Raw genomic sequence first — 25,268 nt, 5'->3', positions numbered from 1 at the left:
ATTGTTCCATAAGAGCTACATTGATTGAGTAGCATTTAAAATTTGCTCAATCCCTCTGTATTACAGAGGGCTCAGTGACTGTTACCTTCAAAAGGCAGCCTTAAGTTAATCTGTTGGTTGCTGTTTTCCAAATCTTGGTATGTGAAACTGAAGGAGGTGATATAAAGGGAGTTCAGTATTCTTGTAAAGAATTTTCCTGAAGTTTCCTTAATGCAGTAATTCCAAATGAGTGGGTGAGCTGAGAGTGGAATTGCAACTGTAGTCTACAGCAATTTCAGGGGAACCATTACCTGAGAACTTCAGTTGTGCCTACACAAAAATTGTTTTACCTGGTATGAAAGCAATGGTGAATCCCAGTGCTAAGGCAGAATTGTTCTTGAATCCCTCCAGCTTGATAATGAGTTAGAGAAGATTGTCCCCTTTTCAGTTTTGATATTGAATTGGACAGCATTTTACATCTGGGATTTGCTTGCTTAAGGAGGACTTTAGGGAACTAGGTCTTATCTCTAGAAATTCTTAGTCATAACTGTGACTAAGAAAACAGTGTTCCGAGGGAAGTTGCACTGGAATTAATTCTTACTGTATCTTGTAGGACATAGCCCTCTGGACACAGATTTATGCTGGAAATCCCAAGTTTTTCCTCCAACAGTTGTCTGGTTTTTACAGCTTAACAGATGACTTTTCACTTGTATTTCCAAGCAGTACTTTGCCAGCTAAAGAGTTAATGCTTTGTAATTAGGAGGTAAAACTTCAATTGAGAAATCTCAGTTGAGAGCTTCAGCAAGAATTAGCATGTTGCAGTAAACTCATCTCCTTCAGAGCCTTTGTGCCAGTCAGGTTGTATTCAATTCAGTGTGCTGCTGTGTTAATTTTGGAAAGCTCAGTCATGTTCCTGCCCCACCTTTAAGCTTTTTTTCCTGTCTGAATTGAAGAGGCCCAACCTTTTTATTTTGTATTTGTAAGACCAACTGCTTGATTCCTTAATGGTTTAACTGTCTTTCTTTCTGCCTTCTCTATCTCACTTGCATGACCTCCATGGCTACTGGGGATCTTTTAATTCACCATTCAAGTGAGCTGTTCTGCTCCTCAGTGCAATCCTGGGTCAGATCCAGAGGTCTGCACAACTGCATCATCCTGTGCAAGTCTGGAACGTCAGATCAGCTCTGGGAAATGTGGTCAGAAGGGTTTGGAAAGGCATTACCCTAAAACAAACTCAATGGGTACTCCTAAGAGTTCAGCCAAGCTTGTTTTTCACTCTTTCACCTTCCTTATAGTTTTTACTGCTAGTGGAAATGCACTAACTGGCTTTGTAAGTAACCGGAAAGAGGAAAGCAGTCTGCTGCTACTTTTCATCTCTTCCGGGTGGGAAGTCTGAACGCTGAAGGATCATCATATAAACAAGAACTGTCAAGTGTTTCCTATGGACAAGGATAGCTGTTACCTGAAAGTGCCTCCTTTGTTACAGCAAGAGCTTTAAGCTGACCCTTAGTAGCAGACCTAGATGTTCTGGTCAGCTTAATGACCCTAGGAGTTGTTTGTTTAATTTAATGTTAGGCTTCAAACAATAGTATTTAAAAGTGAAATATAAAAATGCTAGTGTACAGGCTTCTTAATTCTCCTTTTTCAGGGACATGAGTTTTGATGCTGTCATAAACTTAGCCTTTAGTTGTCCAGCATGGGAACGTTTCCCTTTGGGCTGGTGCAATAAAAAAAAAAAAGTTTTAGTCTTAATCAATACTGTACCATAAACAGAGCCAATTTCTTTAAATGTTACTACAGTTCAAATAATAAAAACCTTAAATAATTCAAAGGGCTGCAGTTGAGCAAGAGAAAAGCCTGAGAGCTTAACTCAAAGCACTTCAGGGATCCTGGCACATAGAAAATGGATGTTTAATAGCTGATGACTTTAAAACTTTTTAGTGTCAAACTCAACTCTTAGCCTTAAGGTTCTTTTGAAAACTGAAACATGGAACTGTGATACTAGGTGAAACAGTCAGTAACATGTTTTCTCAGATTTTCAATGTCTCTAGGAAGTACAGAAGCGACTGTTGGAGTGTTTGGGTCTTCTCCCTGTCTGCCTTCCACACCAGGTTACAACAGCACAAGTCAACTCATCCAGAGTGCTGACCCAGTATTCCCATTCCCACCTGCTACTTGTGACAGCTTTGGTGCTCGCTGACCCCGTGATGATCTGGGCCAGGGGACCAAACCCATCCAGAAGCTGAGTGTACACAGTCAGTTCCTGTCCTCCAGCCAGCTCACAGGAGGGCCAGACAAGTGACAGTGCTGATGCAAGGTAGAAAGGACAGGACAGGTTCAGCTTTGGCTCAAAAGTTGTTGGAATTCACCATTTAAAAAAGAAACTGATTCTGAAAGTTAACATCGGAAGCAACTTGTCCCACTACTGTGCTGAATGTGAATGAAGTTTACTTACAGAACCCAAGTTGCTGTTTTGGTGGCACTTGAATAGCTGATTTACAAGGAATAACAAATGTTTGTTCAGATGATTTCCTCATCTCTTGATATGTGATACCTGCAGCACAAAAATACAGCTAGAACACTGAATTCTATGTGAGAGAACCTTTCTGCCTTGCTGTCAGAAGATTTCCTGCTGTTTCCGTGAGATGACACGTAGCTTTAGCATCATTATGTAAAAGACTCATAATAAAACTAAGGGGAAGTCACAGACTGTAAGCACTAAATAATGTACATCAGAATACATTTTGTAGAACTGACCTGAAAATATCTTGTTCATATTACAAAGCAATGGAAGAGTTGAAAGAAACTGACTTAACTGTATTGACTTCTTGTTGTTTTGTTGTCTTTGCCGTTGGTTTCTATTAATTGACTTAAAAGATACATGCATAAGAGCAATAACTTCCCTCTAGAATGCTGGAGTTCCTGTTTCTTAAAATACATTAATACCAAAAGAATTATGAATTTGTCCCTGTAACAGTCTTACGTAAGGAGGATGATATATAGCTTTTTAATGAAAACTGCCAAGAGCTACTCTACTTCCTCTTTCCTTCAGAAATAGGGGAAGTTTCATCTCAACAGGCGAGAGCCTGCGTGGAGCAATACAGAGTATGCGCTTTGATAGTTTTGCAAGAGCTCTTGCCAATATGAATGTGGCATTGATGCAGTCGTTTCACTTCCCACTACGCTACAACTGTGACTTCACTTTTTCATCAAATGTCTTTATGTAAAATAGTAGACTTTAAACTGCTTATATAGCTTATATTTTTCTCCTTAATGTATGAAGTATTCTTTTATTGCTTATATTAGTAAGACAGAATGAAATGGGATGGTAGTGCTTCATTTTGTTTTGTTTAATCTTTCCCCTCTGGCCATTTAGCTGTGCTCACTGCAAGTCTCGAACATGGTTCGCATTGCAGGGTCGGGCTCTGCAGTACCATTTCCCAAACTGACCGTTTTCTTGAGCTAGTGAGGTATATACACTTCAAATAATGATTAAATTCTGTTATATCCAGTCATCTTCTACAGTAAATACAGAGAATAAACTCTTAGTACAGATCCTCAAATGTTTTCGTTCTGCATCTGAAATGTAGAGTATTTAATCATTCTTTACTTTGACAGCAATTTTTTTTTAACTTAATGACTGCACCGCATTTCATTTCTATGACTATGTAGTTTCCCTAGTAACCTGTCAGAAGGTCTTTGTTGAAGGGTTCTTAAAGTCCAAAGAAATTGTCATTTGTTCTTTATTATTTTTGTTGACTTGTTCATTTCTAGTTGGGAAAAACAAGTTTCTGTGGATGTGTTTTTTTTGTTGTTGTGCATGAATGCACAACTGGCATTGGAAACTGGCTTGAAAAACTGATCTAGCCATCTTACCTCTGATCTGGCTAAAGGCCCTGGGCAGAAGAATTCCTAATTTTGTGTTTCCTTACCTAACTCAAAGGAACGGAGTAAGGGGGAACTGTGGCTTGACCTAACTACTTTATTTAAATTCTAGGGTAATATGTGTACAGCTGTGAATGTACAACATGTAGTCTGTAAAATGCTAGTAAACAAAATGACTTCGTACTAAACGAAGCCAAAATTCTCCATGATGTATTTGTTCGCAGGCAGCTGTGGAGATGGCTTCTAAAAGTCCAAATGTCTCCCTAGGAAAAGATGTTAGCAGGAATAATGTTGGCTCTCTGAGCCATGTTGTTAATGGAAGAAATCTAAGCAAACTGCATTTCTAAGTGAACTAAGAAATCCAGTGCACTAAGGCTTCTGCCTCTAGCAGAGGATAGAAGCAAGATAACAATAGAGAATGCCCCCAGGTAAAGGAGTCAGATTTCTTACAGTCTGTGTTCAGACAACCCATAAGAGCATCAAGAGCAAAAGATACAATTCCCAGCTATCAACCTGGCAGCATGGTTGCTCTGAAAAGTGGTTGAGACACAGCCTCAACTCTGGTTGTTGGCTAATGTCTTAAAAGTAGTTGTAGCGAACAGCTAGAACTGGCAATTGTGGCTTGATTAACAATTATTTATATCATCGCTAATTGGAAGCTTTATTAATTTGTCATCTGGAGAATGTTTATTGCTGGAATAAAGATCTGATTTTAAGCTATAGCAATTAAAATAAACATGTAAATGAATCAGCTGTAAGTGTTTTGGTTTTTTAATGCAAGAAGACAGAACAAATAATGATAGGCTCTCCATAGGGCAGGGTGAGGATGCACTGGGCCGGGTTTCCTGGGAAGCTGGAAGTCAGTTTGGGCTTGACACTGACTGGTGCTGGGTAAACTGGGGAAAACCTGCTGGCAGCTCTTAGTGCCCTCTGCAAAGCAGCACTGCAGGGGTAAATCTTGACTTGTCGCACCTCCCTCTTCTCTTAGGGGAGTTGATTGTGATGCAGAATTGTGGGGTTTAATGCTGCTTTTGCAAGTAGTATGTACGGTTATAACTCAGTTTAGGGAAGAAAATAGCAGTCCTTTGCTTTTACACCTCTGATACCATTTAATGTCTTAGTTGCAAATGTTTCCCCTATATTATCAGCTGGATTTCTGGGTTGCTTTTAAGTGAGCTCTTATGCAACAAGAGAAGGGGGAGAGCTAATGTTATAAAACACTATCGTGCCAATGCTTAGGATTTTTTTCTAAATGGGTGTGCTTAAATAAGAAGAATGATTCTATAATCTGATATAATTGCCTCTCTTAAGTTGCCTGTAAAGAACTGTTTCAGTTATTGTGCACTTATTGGCCAGCTGAGCCCTGGATGCCTCACCGATGCATGTATAAGTATCCCTATAATTCTGGGGAAACAGCACACGAATCTGGATGCAAACTCTGCCTAGCTAGTATGCAAAGTACCACGGAGTTCATGATTTCCCTAATGTATTTTCATTAAGTTAAATATAAAAACTGTGTTGCATACCAGTCCCCAAAATATTTTGTGGAATCCCGGATGCCAACTATGGAGGAAGCAGAAGAACCACAATAAATACGAAGTGCAAGGAGAACGTAAGAAGAGTCAAGTTGTCATGGAAACAGTTCCAAAACCAGTGCAGCCACAACGGCAGCACCACACCATCATGCCATAAGTATGTGCAGTCTGCACCGAGCCCTGGACATGATGTTGTTAGTAACGCTGTGTCATTGTAGGAAGGAGAGGTGCTCTCATCTGCTGCTTCAGTGTGGCATTAAACATCCCCTGGCCTTAAACGTTTCCTTTCCTCAGTAGAAGAAACTCTCCTGTAGGTGTAGCTGTACAGGCAGGAAAAAATTGTGACTCATGGGCTGGAGTGTAAGGGTGTATCATGTTCCCTGGTAGATGCTGTCCTTTTGTTAGCTTCTTCTGCAACAGTCACTGCAACGTGTTCTAGCAGGTGTAACTGAAGTTAGCTGCTGCTTAATTCCTTGGACCAAACAGATGTATTGAAACTCTCTGTGGCTTCTTTTTAATATTATGTTTTCAAACATCGTGCAGTGGAAACTGGTATATAAAAAAAATGCATCTTCTTTGAAATTCTCATCTTTCTTAATTTCCAGAAGTGTGTGGAAGCTGCTATCTCCTTCCTCAGCCTAACTTCTGAGTTACTGTAAAAACAGTGATTTAATACAGCACAAGCAGCTAAGTTTCCTCTTAAATTCAAATTGATAGTGTTAATTAAATTTCTCAACATTTGATGTTAGATGTTATGCAGTTAATGATTTTTAGAGAAAAATCTACTTTCATTAATAAAAAGATTTAAAAGATGTTTGAACACTTAAACCTGCACGACCAAGCAGTATTTTAGTTTCAAAATGCATGGAACAATTTCAGTTATGATACACCAAATGGACGTGGAGTCCAGCATAGTTTGTGTTAGACCAAGCTGCTACTTAGAGGTTAATTCGATTGGGCTGTTACAGTCTGAAGTTCTAGCAACTTTTTTTCTTCCTTCATATGTTCAAGGAAGCCTGAGATCTTTCTGAGAGCTCTGAGAAACAGCTCTTGCTTTGTGCTGTGCAAGGACACTTGTTCAGTGCTGATTACTCAGATGAGGCATCCTCACAAAGCGTACAGGGAGCTAGGTCTGACAATCCCAGCTTTCCGCAGAAGTGTAGCATTTTACCTGCAAAAACACTCCCTGAATAGGGATGTGTGTTTTTTGCTTCTGGGCAACCTTGATGGACTATGATTATGACTGTAGCTGAGAAGAATGAGTCAGAAAGGAAGAGCTCAACTGATTTGTTTTGCTGCTTGCAAAACATTCGGCGTGGTTATATAACTTCTCAGCAGCGAGCAGGCGTTGGGAAGAAAGGTGACAAATGATATTTCATCTCCCATCTCACCAGCGATTCTGGCTGGCTGAATGGGAGATGAAGGACGTGCTTTTCTTTTTTCAGTTGGAAGTGGTGTTTTAATTTGTAGATGCCTACGTGCCATGTCACAGGAGGGCAGCTGCGCAGTTGGGTAGGAAGCATTTGCTGCTGGTAGGAAACTGAAACAGCTCCTCGCAACCAGGGCCAAAACTTCACATTGGCCATCTCAAGATGAAAGACTGAGCTATCTCTGAGCTCTAATCCTATTACCGTGGAACCGTGGCTCTGCTCTCCCTGTTGTCTGTGGCTGGGAATATGCAACTGCTTGGCTGAATGCCCAGACAGTAAACCTGCCTTTTAATATTCTGCTATCAGTCTCTTCACAAAGCTTCTGGATCTGGAACTCGTATTTGGATATATGATACTGTATCAAAATCCAGGATTAATAGGGAAGGGGTTACTAATTTCATGTACTCGCAGATGCTAGTTTCACGTAGAAGGGTTATTCCTCTTTCTGGTACGGACGGATATGTTTCCAGCTGTTCACAACATTTTTCCACAGTCGATGTCATTGCCATTTTAGTGTGAGGGATTTAGGTTCAGAGAGAAAGCAATTTGCAAGTTCTAATTTCCTAGACCATATTTATTACGTGCAAGCTGGCTGTCTTTCTCAACACTCTTAGAATTAGGAGAATAAAGATATTTTTCTGTGCCTTTCCTGCTAACGAGGCTGTTCATCTATTGCAAGATCAGTGCTGCAGCACACAGTTTGCCATTCCCTTGTGCGTGCTGTCTCTCTGGAAGTTAATGTTTGCTGCTGTAACCTTAAACATACATCCAAATAGAAGTTTTGGTGAAAGGATTGCAATGTTTATGTATTGTTGCACATAATAGTTAATTTTTGGAGGAATGGGTTATTCCATTTCAGCTTCCAACCACATGTTTATATACATTTTGAGATGAAAGGTTGATACAAACAAAGAAAATCTTTCTCTTCCCTTTCTTCCCTGTCTCCACATAAGGCAGGATTGAACCATAATCATTAAAGACAGCAGTTTGGATGTCTTGGGACTGAAGCTTAAATCATCTGTCATGGAAGTGGAACTAAAATTATTTAAGCGGAGCATACAGGAGAAACCTGAAGTGATAATTGAGATCTGTGATATAGGAAGAAGTTGCTGGGCTTCTGATACAGGGCACATCTTAAAAGAACACAACCTCTGAGTAACATTAATGATTATTTGACTTTAAATGTTAATGTGCTCAAATGCAAAATGAGGATATGCAAATCCAGACTGCAGCTACACTAACATTTTTGCTCCTGCTCTGACCTTTGGGGAATGTTAGGCAGCAGAAGAAAGATTTCAGCCAAAGTCTAGAAAGAACAACCGTGCCCCCACAAAGCTGTAAATGCTCATTGTTCCTCGGAATCGAGTGGGCTTTTCTCTTGGACAACGCAACGCCACTCAAGTCTTTTAGAACAGAGGCTTCATTTTATTTTATTAGTGAATTTTAGAGAAAAATGTACTTTCACTAATGAAGAACACTTCTTTCTGATTTAAGGGATGTTTGGACACTTAGTACTGGTCAATCATACAGGGTTTTTCAGCCTCAGAATCCACGGGACAGGATTTCTTTTGTGCTGCTTACGGCAAGTCCCATAAGTGGATGTTTACTATAGAGTTGTATATCTTGTCTGCCCACAGAAATATCTGGTGGAAATATGCTAATTTTAAAGCTGTTGTCTTTTGAAGATAAAAGTCTGAATCTAGACATACAAAATATTACTATCGGAAGTAAGAATTGGAGTGTATTTTCTTTTGTTTATAGTTAAGATGCTCCTAAAGATAATCCCCGTCTCTATTAGCACTTCTGTTTTAAAACCAGATGTTTTAATAGAGCTACCACAAGGAGGGGAAAAAAAAATTATCCAAAGCAGATTTTCTAATTGCTTCAAGCAAAAGGATCTGGGAAAAATCAAAATACAAAGTACTCTGTAGATATGGGGGAGGGAAGTGTGCGGGGGGAGCACTGTATAATATAAATACAGCAAACCTCCCTAGAGTGGAATTGTGCATCCTAGTTTATCCTTGCTTCTTTCTTTCCCTCAAAGGTGGAATTTAATCTGAAAAGGGTAGTATCAGTTATTGTTAAACTGAAGTCGAAGTTGAAAATGCAATTTTAATTAAAGAAAACACTCTGACTACTCTACAGTTAATGTGCAAATTTGTGTAACAAATATTTATTTTTTTTGAAGTATCCTCATAATAAATTCTACAGTACTGTGGGGAGTGCCTGGCCATTCTTGTTTCAAAAAAAGTAAATTTATAGTTGAAATTTTAATATTTTTAAAGGTGCTCTAACAACTTGTCTTCTGCACACACGAACTACCAAGTCTAGCTCTGTTGGGTTGTGAGACATCTGCTAAACCTTTCAGGTTTCATTTACAGTGGAGCTCTGGGACAGGAAAGTTGCTCTTTCATTCCTGCTATAAAACATGAAACCGAAACAAATATTTTTTCACATTATTTAGCAGACTTTTTTCTTATTAGAATATGTTTGAAAACTTCTCAATAGTATGTTCTTGAATAACATCATACGGATCCCTTGTCTCTGTTGTTAAAAAGAGGAGGGAAAATATTAAGGTAAATGTGGAAGGTGATTTTTTGTTGTTGTTGTTTTTGAAATTAGTATCAAGACAAAAACCTACTACATGTGTACCATACAATCTTTACCCTTACCATACACCGAGCATTAGCTGATTCATCTTATAACCGTGTTTTGCTGTTACGGTTGTTTTACTAAATGTTTTCATAAACATCTGTTTTAAATCTTTTTTTTTTTCTTTCATGAGCCACATTGAGAAAATTCTTTATGGTTGTCAAAGTAATAATACGTAGACCGTAGAAATTTTTCTTAAGAATTCTTACTTGCTCTCTTCACAGTTTTCAAGTTACATTTGTATGAAAGAGATTAGGTGACAGAGGTTGGGGCTTTCCTTGGTTTCCTGGGTTCCTGGGTTCGTCTCGCAAGGTTTGGGACCAAGGTGCCCATCCAGCAGCTGCCCCGGGCAGTTGGAATGGCCCTGGCAGGGCCCCGTCTCCTGCTGCTCTGCCCCAAACTTCCCATTGCGGTGTCTACAGCCAGGCGGAGGGGATCTAGACCCATTCTGCATGGGTGTCGCATGTCAGACTGAAGTCTGCTTCACCAATTATAACTTGGACTGATTTTTTTTTTTTTTACTATTTAAAAACCAGCTTCTCTAATTGGTTGCAATTTCCTTGGCTTTTTTTTTTTTTTTTTTTAACGTAGGAATATTTAAGTGCGTAGCAAAAACGTTTTTTTATTCCCGGGTACCCAAGGTTTTGTTTTCCCAAGTCCAAATCTCACCTGTTCTGCAGCTGACCACGTCACTACAGCAGCTCTGCTGCCTTGTCTCAAGGTGTGGAGCAGTAAAGTAGAGGCTGGATGAATGCAGGCTTCGATGAGTAGCCAGTGCTCCTAGACTTCTGAAGCAAACAAGGCAAACAGAGTTAAATGCCCAGACAAATTAATGGTGGCTTGGCATCTCTCTAGCACAGGAGCTTGAATGCAGCCCCTGGCTCAAGAAGAGAGTAACCTACTGATTACTGGTAGCAGATCTGGTTTTCTGTGTGGCTTTGCCAACAGCTGTGCTGCCACAATGTGGGGAGTGTCAGAAGGGCAAGAATGCACAGCCAAAAATGAGAGGGTGGAGGCTGCCTTATGCTTCTTGCCAAGTGTTAGTAAATAGTTCTTTGAGGAGCAGCGCAGAACTTCACCCAAGGCATACAAAACGGTAATGACCCTAAGCTGCATCATGGTTTCAAGAATGCAGCAGGAACTGAGTATTTCCGTGTCCCTATCTTTCATTGATTCGTGACCTTGAGAAAATCTTCCATTGATTCATGACCTTGAGAAAAATTGCTTTCTGCTGCTGGAATTTATCTAGTCTTTACTATGCAGATATTCTCTTTTTGTGGAGAGGCAAGCTAAATGTAGGGAAACGGTGCAGAAATATCAAGAGGGAGGATCTGGGTTTTTTGCTGGTGACAATTGTTTGGAAAAATTAATCTCTAAAAAACTGCTGTAACTTTTTTTACAGGCTCAGAACAAAGAAACAAAAGTACTAGCTGCTGCAAAGGTGATTGATACTAAATCAGAAGAAGAACTTGAAGATTATATGGTTGAGATTGATATTTTGGCATCCTGTGATCATCCTAATATTGTTAAGCTCCTAGATGCTTTCTACTATGAAAACAATCTGTGGGTAGGTATTTTTTCTTCTCTAAATTCTTTTATTTTAAAAGAATATTGAAATTATTTTTTTTCATGGTTTTATTGAAATATTATCACATTTCGTCTGGGTTGTCACTATTGGGATAATTCCACAATTTCAAAACTAATTTCTAAATTGTAAATATGACTGATAGGAGGCTGTCACTGTAAAATCAGGCTGCATTGAGTCATCAAGTCAGCAGTCTGAATATAAAATCTGGAAATTAGCATTTCATTGTGTTGTATGCGGAGAGTTCTTGGTTGGTACTTATTTGTAACAGCAGGATTCAGATTTTAATTACATTATCACAATTTAGAATGAGGCTCAGAATTTACAGCTGCAAAATAAATAATGGGCTGAAAAGGTCAGGCTGGGAAGTATGTATTTTAGATAGAAGTGATTTTGTTAGTACTTGCAGGAAGGACAGTTTACCAGGATGTGAACAATAATTTGCTAAAAATCTAGATATTTGTACATAGAAGTGTTGTGGGAGTGTATGTGACTATACCTCAATTTTCTGGTTTGCCCTATGCACTGAATAACTTGAGCAGTGAAAATACGATTTTTTCCTTTAGGTGGCCTGATGCAGTATTTGTAAGTGCTTTTGGAATTACACAAAGGATACGTATCTCTTTAAAAGGAGACTATAATTCAGAAAGATACCTAAAACAAATAACAGAAAACTTCCTCCAAGTTATCCTTTAAGCATGGAAACAATGGAAGTGTAACACCGTATTTCCTGATGGAGATTTCTTTTGATGAGCTTTGTGAATGCTTTCTATGATCTGACTATGGAGTAAAATGATGCTGTGTGTACGGTGGAATAGCAAAAAAATTTCCATGCATAAAGGTGAACATGAAAGCAAATATGCCTAGAATTTGGAACAGTTGACAGGCTTCACTGGCAGATTATTTACATCTCTTCTAGCTAACTTTAGGTTTAAAACAAAATTGTAGATAAAGAGTTACAGTGAAGTGGAGAGCCATGAAAATGAGAGGGAGGAGAAGGCTGTAATGATGTGGTAAGTAAACAGAACTTAGTGGAGAGGGAGAGAAAAATAAGAATGAGAGTTGGACATAAAGAACATGTTTTTGCTTTCCAGTTTTAGAAACACGGTTTCTTTACCAAAGAGACCTTTGTCAGATTGTCAGATCAAACACAAAATTTTAGAGAAGGGAACTCTTCATACAGAATTTCCTATACTTTACTTGAAAATAAATATGCGGAAGCATGTAAATGGGATAAAGGTTTAAGAATTTACAAAGAATTGCATTTTATAATGCATGTGCTAGTACCATTGTTGCAAGTATTAATTGAATCGTAATTTGAAGAAAATGATCTTCTGAGGGGTAAATCTGAGTGTTATTTTGTAGGGTATAATTTGAGGTTTCTTCTTCCATGAACAATTACACTCTGATTTTAAACGTACTGTAAAGTACAAAAAATCAAGATACTACTTCCCAGAGGGCTGTTTAGGTTTCTGACAAAAAATGCTCTTCAGCTGTCAGACTGAAAGTTATAATTTAATGTTCAAAGTTCAAATTAAAGAATTAAAACAGCTAAGGAAGAATGGAGTGGCAATCTTGGATGATCTCTTTGCTTTGCTTCCCTGCTCTCCTCATTCGCTTTGTCTACTCTTTTTCTCCTTTGTGTATGTTTTTTCTGTCCTAAATGTGAGCATAGTTTGTGCCCCAAAATAGTGGCAGTTCAGTTTGTTTATGTTTCACATGTAAACTGAGACCTGGAGATTGCATTGTTTTGGTATGAGTAGATTCTGGGATAAAACCACTTCTGTATTGTAGGCATCAGTGAAAATGGAGGAAAATGAATACAAACATGAAAATGAACACAAACTAATTTTCGTTAATATTTAACATCTACTGGAAAATAATGTAGCTCCTCTCTCTGCTTGAATATTCCAACTAGGTTATAATATTTAAGTACAATATAACAACAGAAGAGTTTGTGGCACATAAGTAAATCACATTACTAGTCAGCTTCAAGCTGACCTTGATACTTTTAATGTGGAATCTTACATTTGGATTAAAACTTTGAGGATCTCCAAGCATTTTTTTCAAGTCATTTGCTTTAGCTTCACAGCCATACTGTTGGTTGCTCCAAGTTGTACCGATATTTTGTAGAAGTTAGCTTAAAAAATAATAATTCATAGTCAAATAGTCTGAAATTCTTGTTTCCCAATAGTGGTCCCTTAATCAATGACTCAGTTCAGCAGAACTATTTAACTTGTAATTTATGTATTCTTTTGTTTGTATACAGATCCTGATCGAATTTTGTGCAGGTGGAGCAGTAGATGCAGTAATGTTGGGTAAATAAGTTGTTTCAAATAATAACATTTTTGACATCTTAAATTAATAATATTTATGTATTTTAAGACTTGCTTCACATGTGTATTGTTTTGAAATGCAAATGTTTATGTAATAGGTGTGGCATATGTGTTGAATGTCGGGGTCTTTAAACAATATTTACAACTGTATCTGTGGATATGGTAACTTGCTGAGTTAGACTAATCCTCTCATTTTTAAAGTGTTTATTTACTTCTCAAAATCCATTTTTAATGTCTTGATTCTTAAATGAGTGTGATGAGCTGTTCTCTCATGCTTATGAAGCTCTCTGTTGTTTTAACATGATCTATATTGATCCTTTTTTAGGATCTCATTCTCCCCCTTCCTTTGTCATCCTCCAAATTAGATTGTGATAACTTTTTATATTGCATCAACCTTAAAGTTAGATTTCCTGTGCTTATTCCTCAAATTAGGTGAATGCTAATGCCAGTAAGTAAAGGGTCTATCTTTAACATCTCTGTGTAGCACAGAAAAGATGCCCAGTCTCTACACTATGTAGCCTTTCCACAGTTCAGATAGGTAGGAGTAAGTACATAATATGGAACGTTAGGGATACAAGGGATGAAATTTTTGTTTCACTTAAAAATAATAATAATCATAATAATTTTGATGTTAACCTAAAAGGAACAAGTATTTCAAGATAGTTTTTCTAACATAAGGTGTTTAGAATTGGTCAGATTAATTGATTTTTTTAGATATATTTCTATACTGGTTGCTATGAGAAAAAAAAAATGCAAAAACATTGTGTTTGTCTCTTTCTCTTCAAGAGCTTGAAAGGCCATTGACAGAGCCACAGATCAAAGTGGTATGCAGGCAGACACTGGAAGCATTGAACTACTTGCATGAAAATAAGATCATCCACAGAGATCTAAAAGCTGGCAATATTCTTTTCACATTAGATGGAGACATTAAGCTAGGTAAGCATGTTGTACATAACTCTTTTCCAGAACTTTACGTGGTGTTATAATCGTGTTTTCTGTAGGCTATACTTAGGCAGAGTTCAGTATGTAGCCATCTAAATACAAATCTAAGGATGAGAAGTTCTTCATTTTTTTTCTCTTCATCTGCAAGTATTATTATTTTTACTTTTTTTGGCTTCTCTTGGAAGGCTGAAGATTTAATAATAACTTACAGTGATGGGCCATATTTCTAAGCACAATAGAACTAATCATGTAGTTTCTAAGTAATACTGTGTAAGAGAAAATATAGCTAATAGAGATTCATGGTAAGGGAGGCATTGATTTCTTTCTGTTCATTTTTATTACCTCGCGTGAGCTGGCTCCGCCTCATATGGAGTAGAACAAGTTGAACCTTTTGTCAAACTTGGCTGACACACGTATCTTGCTAGCTTGCACAGAGCTTACTTCACAGCTCAGACCAGAGGCAGATTTCCTCCATACGTATATTTAGTGATGTATTCAAGCTTATAGTCAAGATTTCTATAAAAAAGATTTGAAAAGTGTACAGCGTCCCTTAAAAGAGCATTTTAGCCCTTTTAAATTTTCTGTACTTTTTGTTTCTGGTACATAAAGATGTAGATTCCTCATTTTATAAATATGTGAACAGCAAATTTCCTCCTTGCATTTGAGCTTTATTATTTCAGTATCTATAGTGCATCAATATTTCAGGTTTTGTATTTGATTAAATAGCTCTCTTAATCCTCTTTTTTTTTTTTCTGCACAGAGCAAAATTAGGCTTCCCAGGTGTTGAGCCCATCAAGTCATTTTGTATAGATTAAAGACAAACATATGGCTATTTTGTCCCTCTGCTCTAATCTCTAGATCTTCATTAAGAAAGTTACATCTATAATAAGTCTATAATGTTTATATTTAAATGTCATCTTATCTAAATGAAAAATAGTGCTTTACTGACAAATAACATAGCTGTGCAAAGAAGCATGTAAGATAGACGGGGAAAAATGAAAGAAAAATCTCTGAGAATTTAAATCCTGAAATCAAAAACTGAATGATTTACTGAATTAATAAGAGTTAATATGCTATGTCCAAGGAACATTTCATAGGCTAATGTAGTCATTTTCTAATGAAAATAATTTAATGTAATTTAACGTAATTTAACTTAATTAACAGCGGATTTTGGAGTATCAGCTAAAAACACAAGAACAATACAAAGAAGAGATTCTTTCATTGGTACACCATATTGGTAAGTGCACCATTTCATTGGCCTTTCAGTATGAACTAATACCCTAATATTACTTCTGTTGTTAATATAAACTTGATTAAATATCATGTAAATGTATTAAGAGTAGAATCTGCTTTTTAAAACGTTGCAGCAAATTCATGTTGAGAACCTTTTTTGTAAGAGAAGAGTGCATTTTCTAACCTGGTACTTCATTATTCTGTTTGCAGGATGGCTCCAGAAGTAGTAATGTGTGAGACATCTAAAGACAGGCCTTATGATTACAAGGCTGACATTTGGTCTCTTGGCATTACTTTAATAGAAATGGCTCAAATAGAGCCACCTCATCATGAATTAAATCCAATGCGAGTGCTCCTGAAAATAGCAAAATCTGATCCACCTACGTTAGCACAGCCTTCAAAATGGTTTGTATTTTAATGACAACTTTCCCACCCCAGTTTGTAGAATTTGACTATAAGGCCTATATGTGTGCCTTAAGTCTTGCTGAACTTTATGGTACTAGTTTTATGCATGAAGTCAAGTACGGGTACATATTCTATGCATGCTCTGTGTGTGTATATCTACATCCTATATATAGGCAGATTTATATCCTATATACATGTATATCCTTACACAGCGGTACTGTGACATTTTTGCTGTAGCTCTGTATGGAAGCTTTTATGCAAAAATATTTTGTAGAATTTAAAGACCTGGCAGATGTTACATTAAGATGTATGAAAAATAACCTTTTACCCATGCAGTAAAAGTTCTGAAGACTACCTGAAAAAGAACATTAGATTAAGGAAAACTTAGATATTTTTATACTAGAAAAACATTAAAAACAAAATGAAAAAAGCTGTTAACTCTTTGGTTGCTGTAATATCCTTCTGTGATTTAGTTGGGGATATAGCAGATGTGTTGTATTGTAAATTCACAGCCAGAAGTCAACTCTTCCATAAATGGAAGAACATTTTAATGATAAGTGTCATGCTGGTCTTTTCACTCCTTCATTGTCTTTCTGTTTTTCTAAATCAGTAGGACATGGAGTTGTGGTGTAGATGCATGTGAAAGCAAAAGACGTTTCACTGCACTGATCTCATGTCAAGGCTAAATAAAAGCCACTACCTGTTTGATTTTTGTGTAGGTCATCAGATTTTAAAGATTTTCTGAAGAAATGTTTGGAAAAGAATGTAGATGCAAGGTGGAGTGCAACTCAGCTTTTACAGGTAGGAGGAATTAACTGTTCAGAAGTATTGTTTGAAGGCAAGCCTATTTTATATTCTCTTAAAAGCAGAGTATAATTGGAGTGACTACTTAAATTTAATATTAGGTGTTTGTACACAATCTGTGTTTGATACTGTTGGATGATCGTTATTTGGCAAAACATAATGAAATAATGCCAAGGGCAGATCAAAGTCTTTGCTTACATATATTTTGATATAGTATAACTAATTAATTTGCATAAGTATTTAAATTATACTTTGATACATGTAATGGGTGAAGGAGATATTTACATAAGTAGTCAATTGCTGACAGGTGTTTTAAAAGCTTTAGTGCTCAGCTGTCTTCTATAATGCTGTCACTGCAGAATGGCTAAACAGGAGTAGATGTGACTAGGTACATTTGATTCTGTTTAACGTCAGCGCACATTTACTTTATCCATAATACATCTGACATGTGTTGAATAGATTAAGCAGCAGGGCCAAGTGGAGAAAGAAGATTAAGACAGTAGGAGTAGGAGAAGAGCAGGTATCTGTTTTCTCTTAAAGAAATAGTTCTATGTTCTTGATAAGAAAAAATGTTCCAAAGGAAAAAGATTTTTTCTCTGGAAAGAATGTTTCTAGATAAAAACTTATCAGGAAATAGTTTTACTGTGGAACTGGAAAGAAATGAAAACCATTTCCAGGAAAAATAACCTTTAAAACAAATCTACTTTTATACTTTGGATTATGAAACAGGTTAGTATAAATGAATACCTTGTGTTTTTAGCGTGTTTGTTAGATTATTTACACAGTATATGTGATTACAAATGTTTTGATTTTAAAACTTCAACGGAGAAAAGTACGTTAAGACAATTATGATTATTGTTAACATCGTGAGTCTTCAAGTTTGAGAGAACCAGAGTAATGTTTCTCTGAAGTTAATATTTCTTTTAAGATATGATTTTCCCACTGTGTATGATGAAGTTAGAGCTTAATATTATGTTTTATTTTCACAAGCATCCGTTTGTTACGGTTACTTCCAATAAACCGATACGAGAATTGATTGCGGAGGCTAAGGCAGAAGTTACAGAAGAAGTTGAAGATGGTAAAGATGAAGATGAAGAGGAGGAAACAGAAAATTCTCTGGTCAGTTTAAAATTAGTTTAAATATGCAATTAGTTTCAATCACAAATTTCCTATGGAGAACTCAATTTTCTGATGTTCTACCTAACTTTTGCAGCAAGTCATCTAAGAATAACTGCAGAAACAGACTGTAGGCTTCTTACAAGATAGCTAGTGTTTTCAAAATCAGCATGTTCTTCATCTCATTAAGAACTATTAATAAGGGATATTATCTCTGTTTATTTTTACTTGTGTATGCAGTGTAGACCGCTTAAAAAACTGATGCTGATTTATATATCAAAGGTTTTAAGTCTAAATGACTAGATGGACGAGTGAACATACTCTTGTATTTCATATGATGCTTAAAATGTGAAATATGTGACTATTACAACATAAGCTAAGTTTCTGATTTTAGTGTGGCTGTCAAAGGAAAAACTCCAAATCAAGAAAATATATTTTACTAAGAGGATACTGAGTGTATTTTTAAAGATGCTTACGAAACTTAGAACAGGAATCAGTTTGTCAAAGAGCAAAGCCCTGAAGTTCAATTATGTGGTAGTAGGCTGCACAGTGCACATGTCGGCAGTGCTCTGATAAAACTGGTCCAAGCACTGTCAGCACGGACAGTGACCAGTACCACTGGAAGCAGCACAAGAAGCACTCCCCCATTCCCACCTTGTACCTCACCAAACCAGGCATGTTCCCTGGCCTTCAAACTACTTTCTTTATCCAACCCAAGCAGACCTCCAAGTGTGCATTCCCACCAGCTTCCTCCAGGACTTACTCTCAATCTCCTAGGGCATCGCGCACCACCTCCATCTGCTGATTAGCTGCTAAGGCGTCCATTTCCAGGCAAGCTGAGCATGAAGTCCACCCTGTGACTCAAAGTGTCTCAAAACAAGCAGCTGTACGTTGGTGACTTGTACTGTTAGGGTAGTTCCTGCCTGAGCCTGGGGAGCTGTGAGGAAGATGCAGTTACAGTACTGCGTTAGTTTTAGAAAAAGCATGGAGAACACTACACTTCTAGAACAATTGAAATCTCTTAAATGCACTTTTAAATTAAAAGACTGTTTTCTGTGTGCTTAGGAAAACCTTCAGGTAGGAAATGTGTGATCAAACCTGCGCTTGTTACAATAATTAGCCTAGTATATTCCAAATGGCAAATCAGAAGCCCTATCTCCAAATTACAGGGTTCTAACAGTAAATAGACAGAGAGATACCATAATCACTTTGAAGAGTTAAAGGGCAATTATGGTTAAAGTGATACTTTATTGGTGTATTCTTTTGTATATCTGCATGTAATCTGATAACCTTTATTTAAATTCCAGTGATGGCAATTTCTACAGTTAGGTAACTGTTTCTGTTCCAGTTCCATATTACGACTTATTCAGCTGTGCTGGAAGTTCTCACACTTTTAATGGAGTTTAACAGTGATTAAAACAGAAATCTACGTATTTTTATCAAAGAACAAAAGGAGAGATTAATTTTGATGAAGCGGAATGAGGTTTTAATATTGAATTTTATCAGTGCTGCACTAACTAAAGCTATATTGCTCCTTCCTAGCCAAACAGAACAAATACATGTTTTTCAAATCTGGCTGTAGATGGGACTATCAGGGAAACTAAACTAATAAAATAAGGAGCGATGTGAGTGCAAAAAGACGAGAAGATTCTGTGCAGTGTGCGGCAGAGGACAGATCATAATCCCTCTCTTTCAATTGCACTTTATTTTATTGAATTCTTACAAATGGAGGAGGGTTTTTGTGAAATGTTCTGTTCAGAGCCCAGCTATGGTTAAGGTACTTGTCCTGTCATAACACCCAGTGAAGTAGTCTGAAACTATTAAATTCATATAATTTTGCCTGTAAATACAATATACTCATCTCTTTGGATATTCCTCAGTAGAACTGTGCTTTAATTAAATTAGAAAATGATGAAATAGTTCCTTTAAAATTTCCTTCAATTTTTCCTTTCCTTTAATTTTTTAGCAGCTACCTGCAGACAAGCGTGCATCATCAGACCTTAGTATTGCCAGCTCTGAAGAGGATAAGCTTTCACAGAATGCCTCTGTACTGGAATCTCTTTCTGAGAAAACAGAAAGCAATGCAATTGAGGATAAAAACAGCATGATATTTCCAGATGATAAAAAAATTGGAGAAGAATCTGAGGGCATTAATGTTAGGAAAATGGTTGAGAACATCTCTGATGCTACTGCTGATGATATGAAAGTGCAGAATGGTTCTGTACCAACTGGTGAAGTTGAGCAAGGCAAACTATTGCCAGCTGAAAAGAGTACAGAAAGTCTGGAAGAAGCACCTGAAAACGCAGAACCTCAGAAAGGAGGGGAAGAACTTGATACAGTAACAAAACCAGAAGTAAATGAACAGAACCAAAAAACAGAGAAAGAAAGTGACATAGGAAATGTACAAATAGAGGAAGATAAAGTTAAAATAATACCTACAGCTGCTGATACGGTAGAAATCAGAGAAGCCATTTCTGAGGAAACTGGTGAAAAAGAAGAGGAAAACAGAATAGATCTCTCAGAAAATAAGACTGAAAAGGTCACTGTAGATAATACTATAGAGCAAAAGGAAGATGGAGCTCAGGAAGAGGCTGTGACAGACATCACTATAGAATCTGTACCTAGTGCTGAGGATAAAGTGTCAGATGAAGAAAAGGAACTAATAAAGCATGCAAATGACAACATTAAGGAGATAGGTGGTACTGCTGAAACACAGATCATCGAGGGGGATAAAATACCTGAGATGGCGGATAAGCCTGTGGAAAGTCAGGCTAAGCAGGTCTGTGAGATAATCAGCTCTGAAGAAACTCTATCAGAAAGCCAAGATAAAGTGATCAAAGCAGATGAGAAGTTGGCAGAAAGTGAAAATGAGGATATTTGTCAAATAAGTAGCATGGAGGAAACAGAGAGCAAAGACTCTGGAAAAGATGATATGGGCCAGAAGACAATGCAGGCCAAGCCTGAGGCTATTTCTGATAAGGTGGTGGATAAGCTGACGGAGATGGACCAAACATCAGAGGAGCACAGACCTGAGAATATCCAGGAAAACAATATTCAGAGAGACAAAGAACAGTTGGCAGTAACTTCTGATGAAATAATGAAGAGTAAGCTTCAAGATGCTGCTGATGAACAAGCTGATGACTCTGAAGTCACTCCAGTACCCAGTATTAGTATAAGCACTGAAGAAAATGATGAAAAGGTCAAAATGGAAAATCAAGACAGTACTGAAACGTTGCAGCAGCTAGAATCTGAGAATCTGAAGGAAAATGATGCGGATTCGGGCACAGGTTCTACGGCTGATAACAGCAGCATTGACTTGAATTTGTCAATTTCTAGTTTCCTTAGTAAAAACAAAGAGACAGGATCAATATCGCTACAGGTAAGCGTAAGCAATAATATATTTGTATATAAAACCCTGTGTGAGTGCAGCCCTAAAACTATCTCCACGTTTGAACTTTGCTAAAAAAAACTGTGAGGAACTGCTATGGCAGCGTGGAATATTAAAAATTCGTATAAACTGCAATATTCTGAATTGAACACTCAGTAATGTCTGAATGTTGTGCAGCCAAGCTAGTAGCTATGGAACTGTTAATTAGTTTCTTATTTTGTTACAGGATTATATGCTAATCTGCCTTATTAAAATATAACAAACAGTTATAGACAAGGAGATCTGTGTGTAGTTGTAGTTCACATCTGGTAGTCGAGAAGACTGGTTCCACACTGCACAGAATCCCTGCTTTACCAGGACAGATCTCTGAGTCTCACGCTGAATTCCTGTCACTTCCATCTTCTGTTTCTCTGTTTAGAATTACAAGATCTAAGGCAGACAGCCTCTCAAGTCTGCGTATGCCAAGCACTGTACTACTCCTTTGTACTATATTGATGCAGTTATGCTGGGGTGAATGAGCTTGTTTACATAAAGCACGTTCCAGAATATGAACTTTATATCTTTATACCGATATGATTATTGCCATACCACGATAGTAACGGTGTAATCACGGGTTTGAAGAAAAACAACAACAAAAAGGACATGGCTATGCTAGCATGACTTCAGTGTATTTGCAGTAAACCCTTACACAATGGAGACAAAGTTTCTGCCAGGGTCTCTTTTGTTCTGTCGTGAAACAATAGCAGCTTTGAGAAGTGGGAATCTTTCCAATTCTGTCAGCAAGGTCACATGAGTTGGTTACTATCATATAAGAATTAAAAACAAACCAAAAACAAAAAACAAGGAACAACAAAATGGCTTGCTAGTTAAAAGATGTGAGGAAAAATAATTGAGCAGATGAGTTAGTTGCTAATCAGTTTCAGTACTGTTTTTCAGAATTAAATACCTTTTTTCACGACTGAGAAAATTATAGGCACAAGCCAACAGTACTTGCAACTCTCTTCAGCTCTTGAAAATCAAACTGCATCAGTGTTTCATTCAGGGATTGCCTAGCTTTTTCTCTGAATGGCAATTTAGGTGATCAGTAATCAGTTTTCCTTTGAATAAAGAATGTTTCAGTACATGAGAATTTTTCCAAGTTCTCACTTAAGTGATAACCAGTAACCAAGAACTCCTGATTTATATGCAGCAGCCCTCCACACAAACATTTGAAGTAATTTATTTATTTTTTTTAAAGGAATATGACTTAGATACAGAATAACTTACTGATGTTTTATTCAGGAAACTAGAAGACAGAAGAAAACTTTAAAGAAAACTAGGAAGTTTGTTGTTGATGGAGTAGAAGTGAGTGTAACCACGTCAAAAATAGTTACTGAAAATGACTCAAAAAGTGAAGAAATGAGATTTCTACGGTAAGCTTTTGTAAAAGTAAATTTTACAGGAGGTTTTATTGTCTTGTACGTAACTGATTTTTTTCACATTGAGTAAAAGCAAGAGGGGTAATGGTCTTATTTTTGTCATGTTTGGCATTGCTTTTGTTTATTTTTGTAAATAGAAAGGAATGCAGAGTGTTTCCTAATGAGATGATACAAAAATAGCTTTAGTGGACCTAAGTTGTAAATGCTTTTTTTTATAACTTTCTTTTATTTTTCTATCAATATTAAAAGTTCTCTTTCATTATTAGGCGTCAAGAGCTAAGAGAGCTGAGACTTCTTCAGAAAGAAGAGCAGAGAGCCCAACAGCAGCTTAGTAACAAGCTCCTGCAACAGCGAGAACAGATGTACAGACGTTTTGAACAGGAAATGACAGTGAGTTTTTTGGATCTTGGTGCTCTTAAAATGTGACATCCCGATGAAGTAGGCCAAATACAACAGCATTATGGGCATTTCTTTGATGGCTATAGTTTGTTTAATTCTTGCTACTAATGGCAATATTTTTGTGTTACGGGATGCCAAGCTTGTATGCTAGAACACACTTGTCAGTAAACAAAATGAAGGTGTTTTTTGTTTTGTTTTGTTTTTTAAACAGAGTAAAAAGCGACAATATGATCAAGAAATAGAAAATCTAGAGAAGCAGCAGAAGCAGACAATAGAGCGGTTGGAACAGGAACACACAAATCGTTTACGAGATGAAGCAAAACGCATCAAAGCAGAACAGGAGAAAGAATTGTCCAAATTCCAGAACATGCTGAAGAACAAAAAGAAGGAGGTAAGAGACAAAGATGATGGTATAGAAAATAAGGAGTATGGCCATAGCAAATGGTTGAGGTTAGGTCTCCCAAAAGTCACATCAGCCTCACGTGCTATAATAAGTTGTGGAGGGAGTACAGTAGTCAGTGGTATTCCTTTTGTTTTACTGCCAAAAGTGAAATGCAAACAGCTAACAGGAACCTTTGGGTATTGACTTAATGTAGAAAATATCATCAAATTATGAGACTTTATTTTTCACAGACTATTTAGTAATTCTTTTTACAAATAGTAGATTAAGATATAGTATTTTATTAAAGACTGAAAATATTTGAGATTGCTACGTTAAACAAACCAGCTATAACTGCTTAGTAAATACTTAGCAAATTAGAATTTCAAAGAAAACAACATGTTCTTCATTAATGAGAAGAAACACTTAGATTCCTGAGGTTTGGTTAATTTATTAGATCTTTATTAAATGCCTGCTTATGTGGTTTAGAATTTCTTTATATTAAGTGTTAGTTAGCTGGATTTTGTTTTTTAACTCAAAAAGGCAAGCTAAGAGAGACAAGTCTGATGACCTAAAATCTTTTACAATTAATTTCCTGTGTGTTGCACAGTTAAGGCAAAGTGAGTGACACTGACACCTTTTGCTTTTGATTTGCTTGCGTTAGAATAAGAGCGGTGTACCTCTATGGATTTTGCCTCATAATAGCTGTTTTATTTCATTTTCAGATCAGCTATATAGTGCTTGTTTGTATATAAATGTCTCTAGTGTTTGCTCTAATAGTTATTAGACTTCCAGAGATTTCTTTTAGAATCTGTACTGTCCATGCTTTTGCATAGAAAGATCCTGTAGTTTAAAAAAAAATGCATAGAAAAAAATATATTCAATTTGAACTGTCTGCTCATGTAAATAACCATTTTTCTTCTTTTGTGGAACCTCTTGCATTTTTTGAGTCTCTTTCTACTTACTGGTGATTGGGTCCTACATGGGAAAGCGGGAAGAATTTTATATATTTCTCTGAGCTAAAAGCAGTTCTTTCACGGAAACAGGAGTAGCATGTGGTGATTTGGACTCTGTTTTCTGATGATGCTTCCACTACTAAACAAATAGGCATTGGTCTTTGGGTGCGTAGTTTTGTATTTAGAACTTCAGAAGGTGATTTACGGTTTGAAGGAAAATGCAGCTGGTGCTCTCAAACTACCCATGTTATATTGAGGTGTGTGCAGTGTTAAGGTTTGCAATTCACAAGTGAGGGGGAAAAAAAAAACAAAAACAAACAAACAAAAAAAAAAAAAAACACCAAAAAAACAACCAGCAAAGTAACAGATTCATATTCAGCTGATTTAGCCAGGTTATATTTAGAATATTTCTACTCATCTAGTCTAACTCATGTTGAACTGAAACAAATGTTCCAGTTCAGCATATGTGTAATGAAAAGTTTCTTAAAAACATAATCAGTTACGGATGGTTTTTGCTTTTAAATTCTTCAGAACCGAAAATTTACAACCATTAATATTTTATTTGCTTCTATGATTATTTTTAAGACTTACCCTATGTAGATGTCATTTATGGTTGAAACACTGATAATGGCATCTTGTAAATTCATCTTCATGTTCAAGACAGTGTCAGAAATAGCTCTCTTTCTGTGGAATTCATTTTAAGGTTCCAACCGTTTTTCACAGCTTTACCATGAGGTAAACATACTCTGTAGCCCTTTTTCAGTAGTGCTTTAAGAAAATGCCACTTCTGCAGGTGGCGGTTTTCTTATCTACCGACTGTTCTAGC

At 36.9% G+C, this 25,268-nt stretch overlaps 1 protein-coding gene across 3 annotated transcripts in view; it reads left to right on the top strand.

The window, feature by feature from the left end:
* The window catches only part of SLK (STE20 like kinase), a 48,176-nt gene that overhangs the window by 9,392 nt on the left and 13,516 nt on the right, over positions 1 to 25,268 (top strand). For 2 of the 3 annotated variants that reach the window (XM_082764333.1, XM_082764335.1), the window contains exons 2-12: positions 10,884 to 11,048; positions 13,336 to 13,384; positions 14,189 to 14,338; positions 15,509 to 15,581; positions 15,788 to 15,982; positions 16,702 to 16,783; positions 17,777 to 17,905; positions 19,869 to 21,281; positions 22,572 to 22,702; positions 22,975 to 23,098; positions 23,319 to 23,498. In XM_082764333.1, coding sequence (XP_082620459.1) covers positions 10,884 to 11,048; positions 13,336 to 13,384; positions 14,189 to 14,338; positions 15,509 to 15,581; positions 15,788 to 15,982; positions 16,702 to 16,783; positions 17,777 to 17,905; positions 19,869 to 21,281; positions 22,572 to 22,702; positions 22,975 to 23,098; positions 23,319 to 23,498 — 2,691 coding nt within the window. The remainder of the gene's footprint in view (positions 1 to 10,883; positions 11,049 to 13,335; positions 13,385 to 14,188; positions 14,339 to 15,508; positions 15,582 to 15,787; positions 15,983 to 16,701; positions 16,784 to 17,776; positions 17,906 to 19,868; positions 21,282 to 22,571; positions 22,703 to 22,974; positions 23,099 to 23,318; positions 23,499 to 25,268) is intronic. The other variant, XM_082764334.1, reaches the window with a different exon arrangement.

Source organism: Aythya marila (genome assembly GCF_965140915.1).
Source record: "Aythya marila genome assembly, chromosome: 7".
NCBI lineage: Eukaryota > Metazoa > Chordata > Aves > Anseriformes > Anatidae > Aythya > Aythya marila.
Note: the sequence above shows the minus strand (reverse complement) of the source record. Positions and strands in the feature narration are given on the sequence as shown.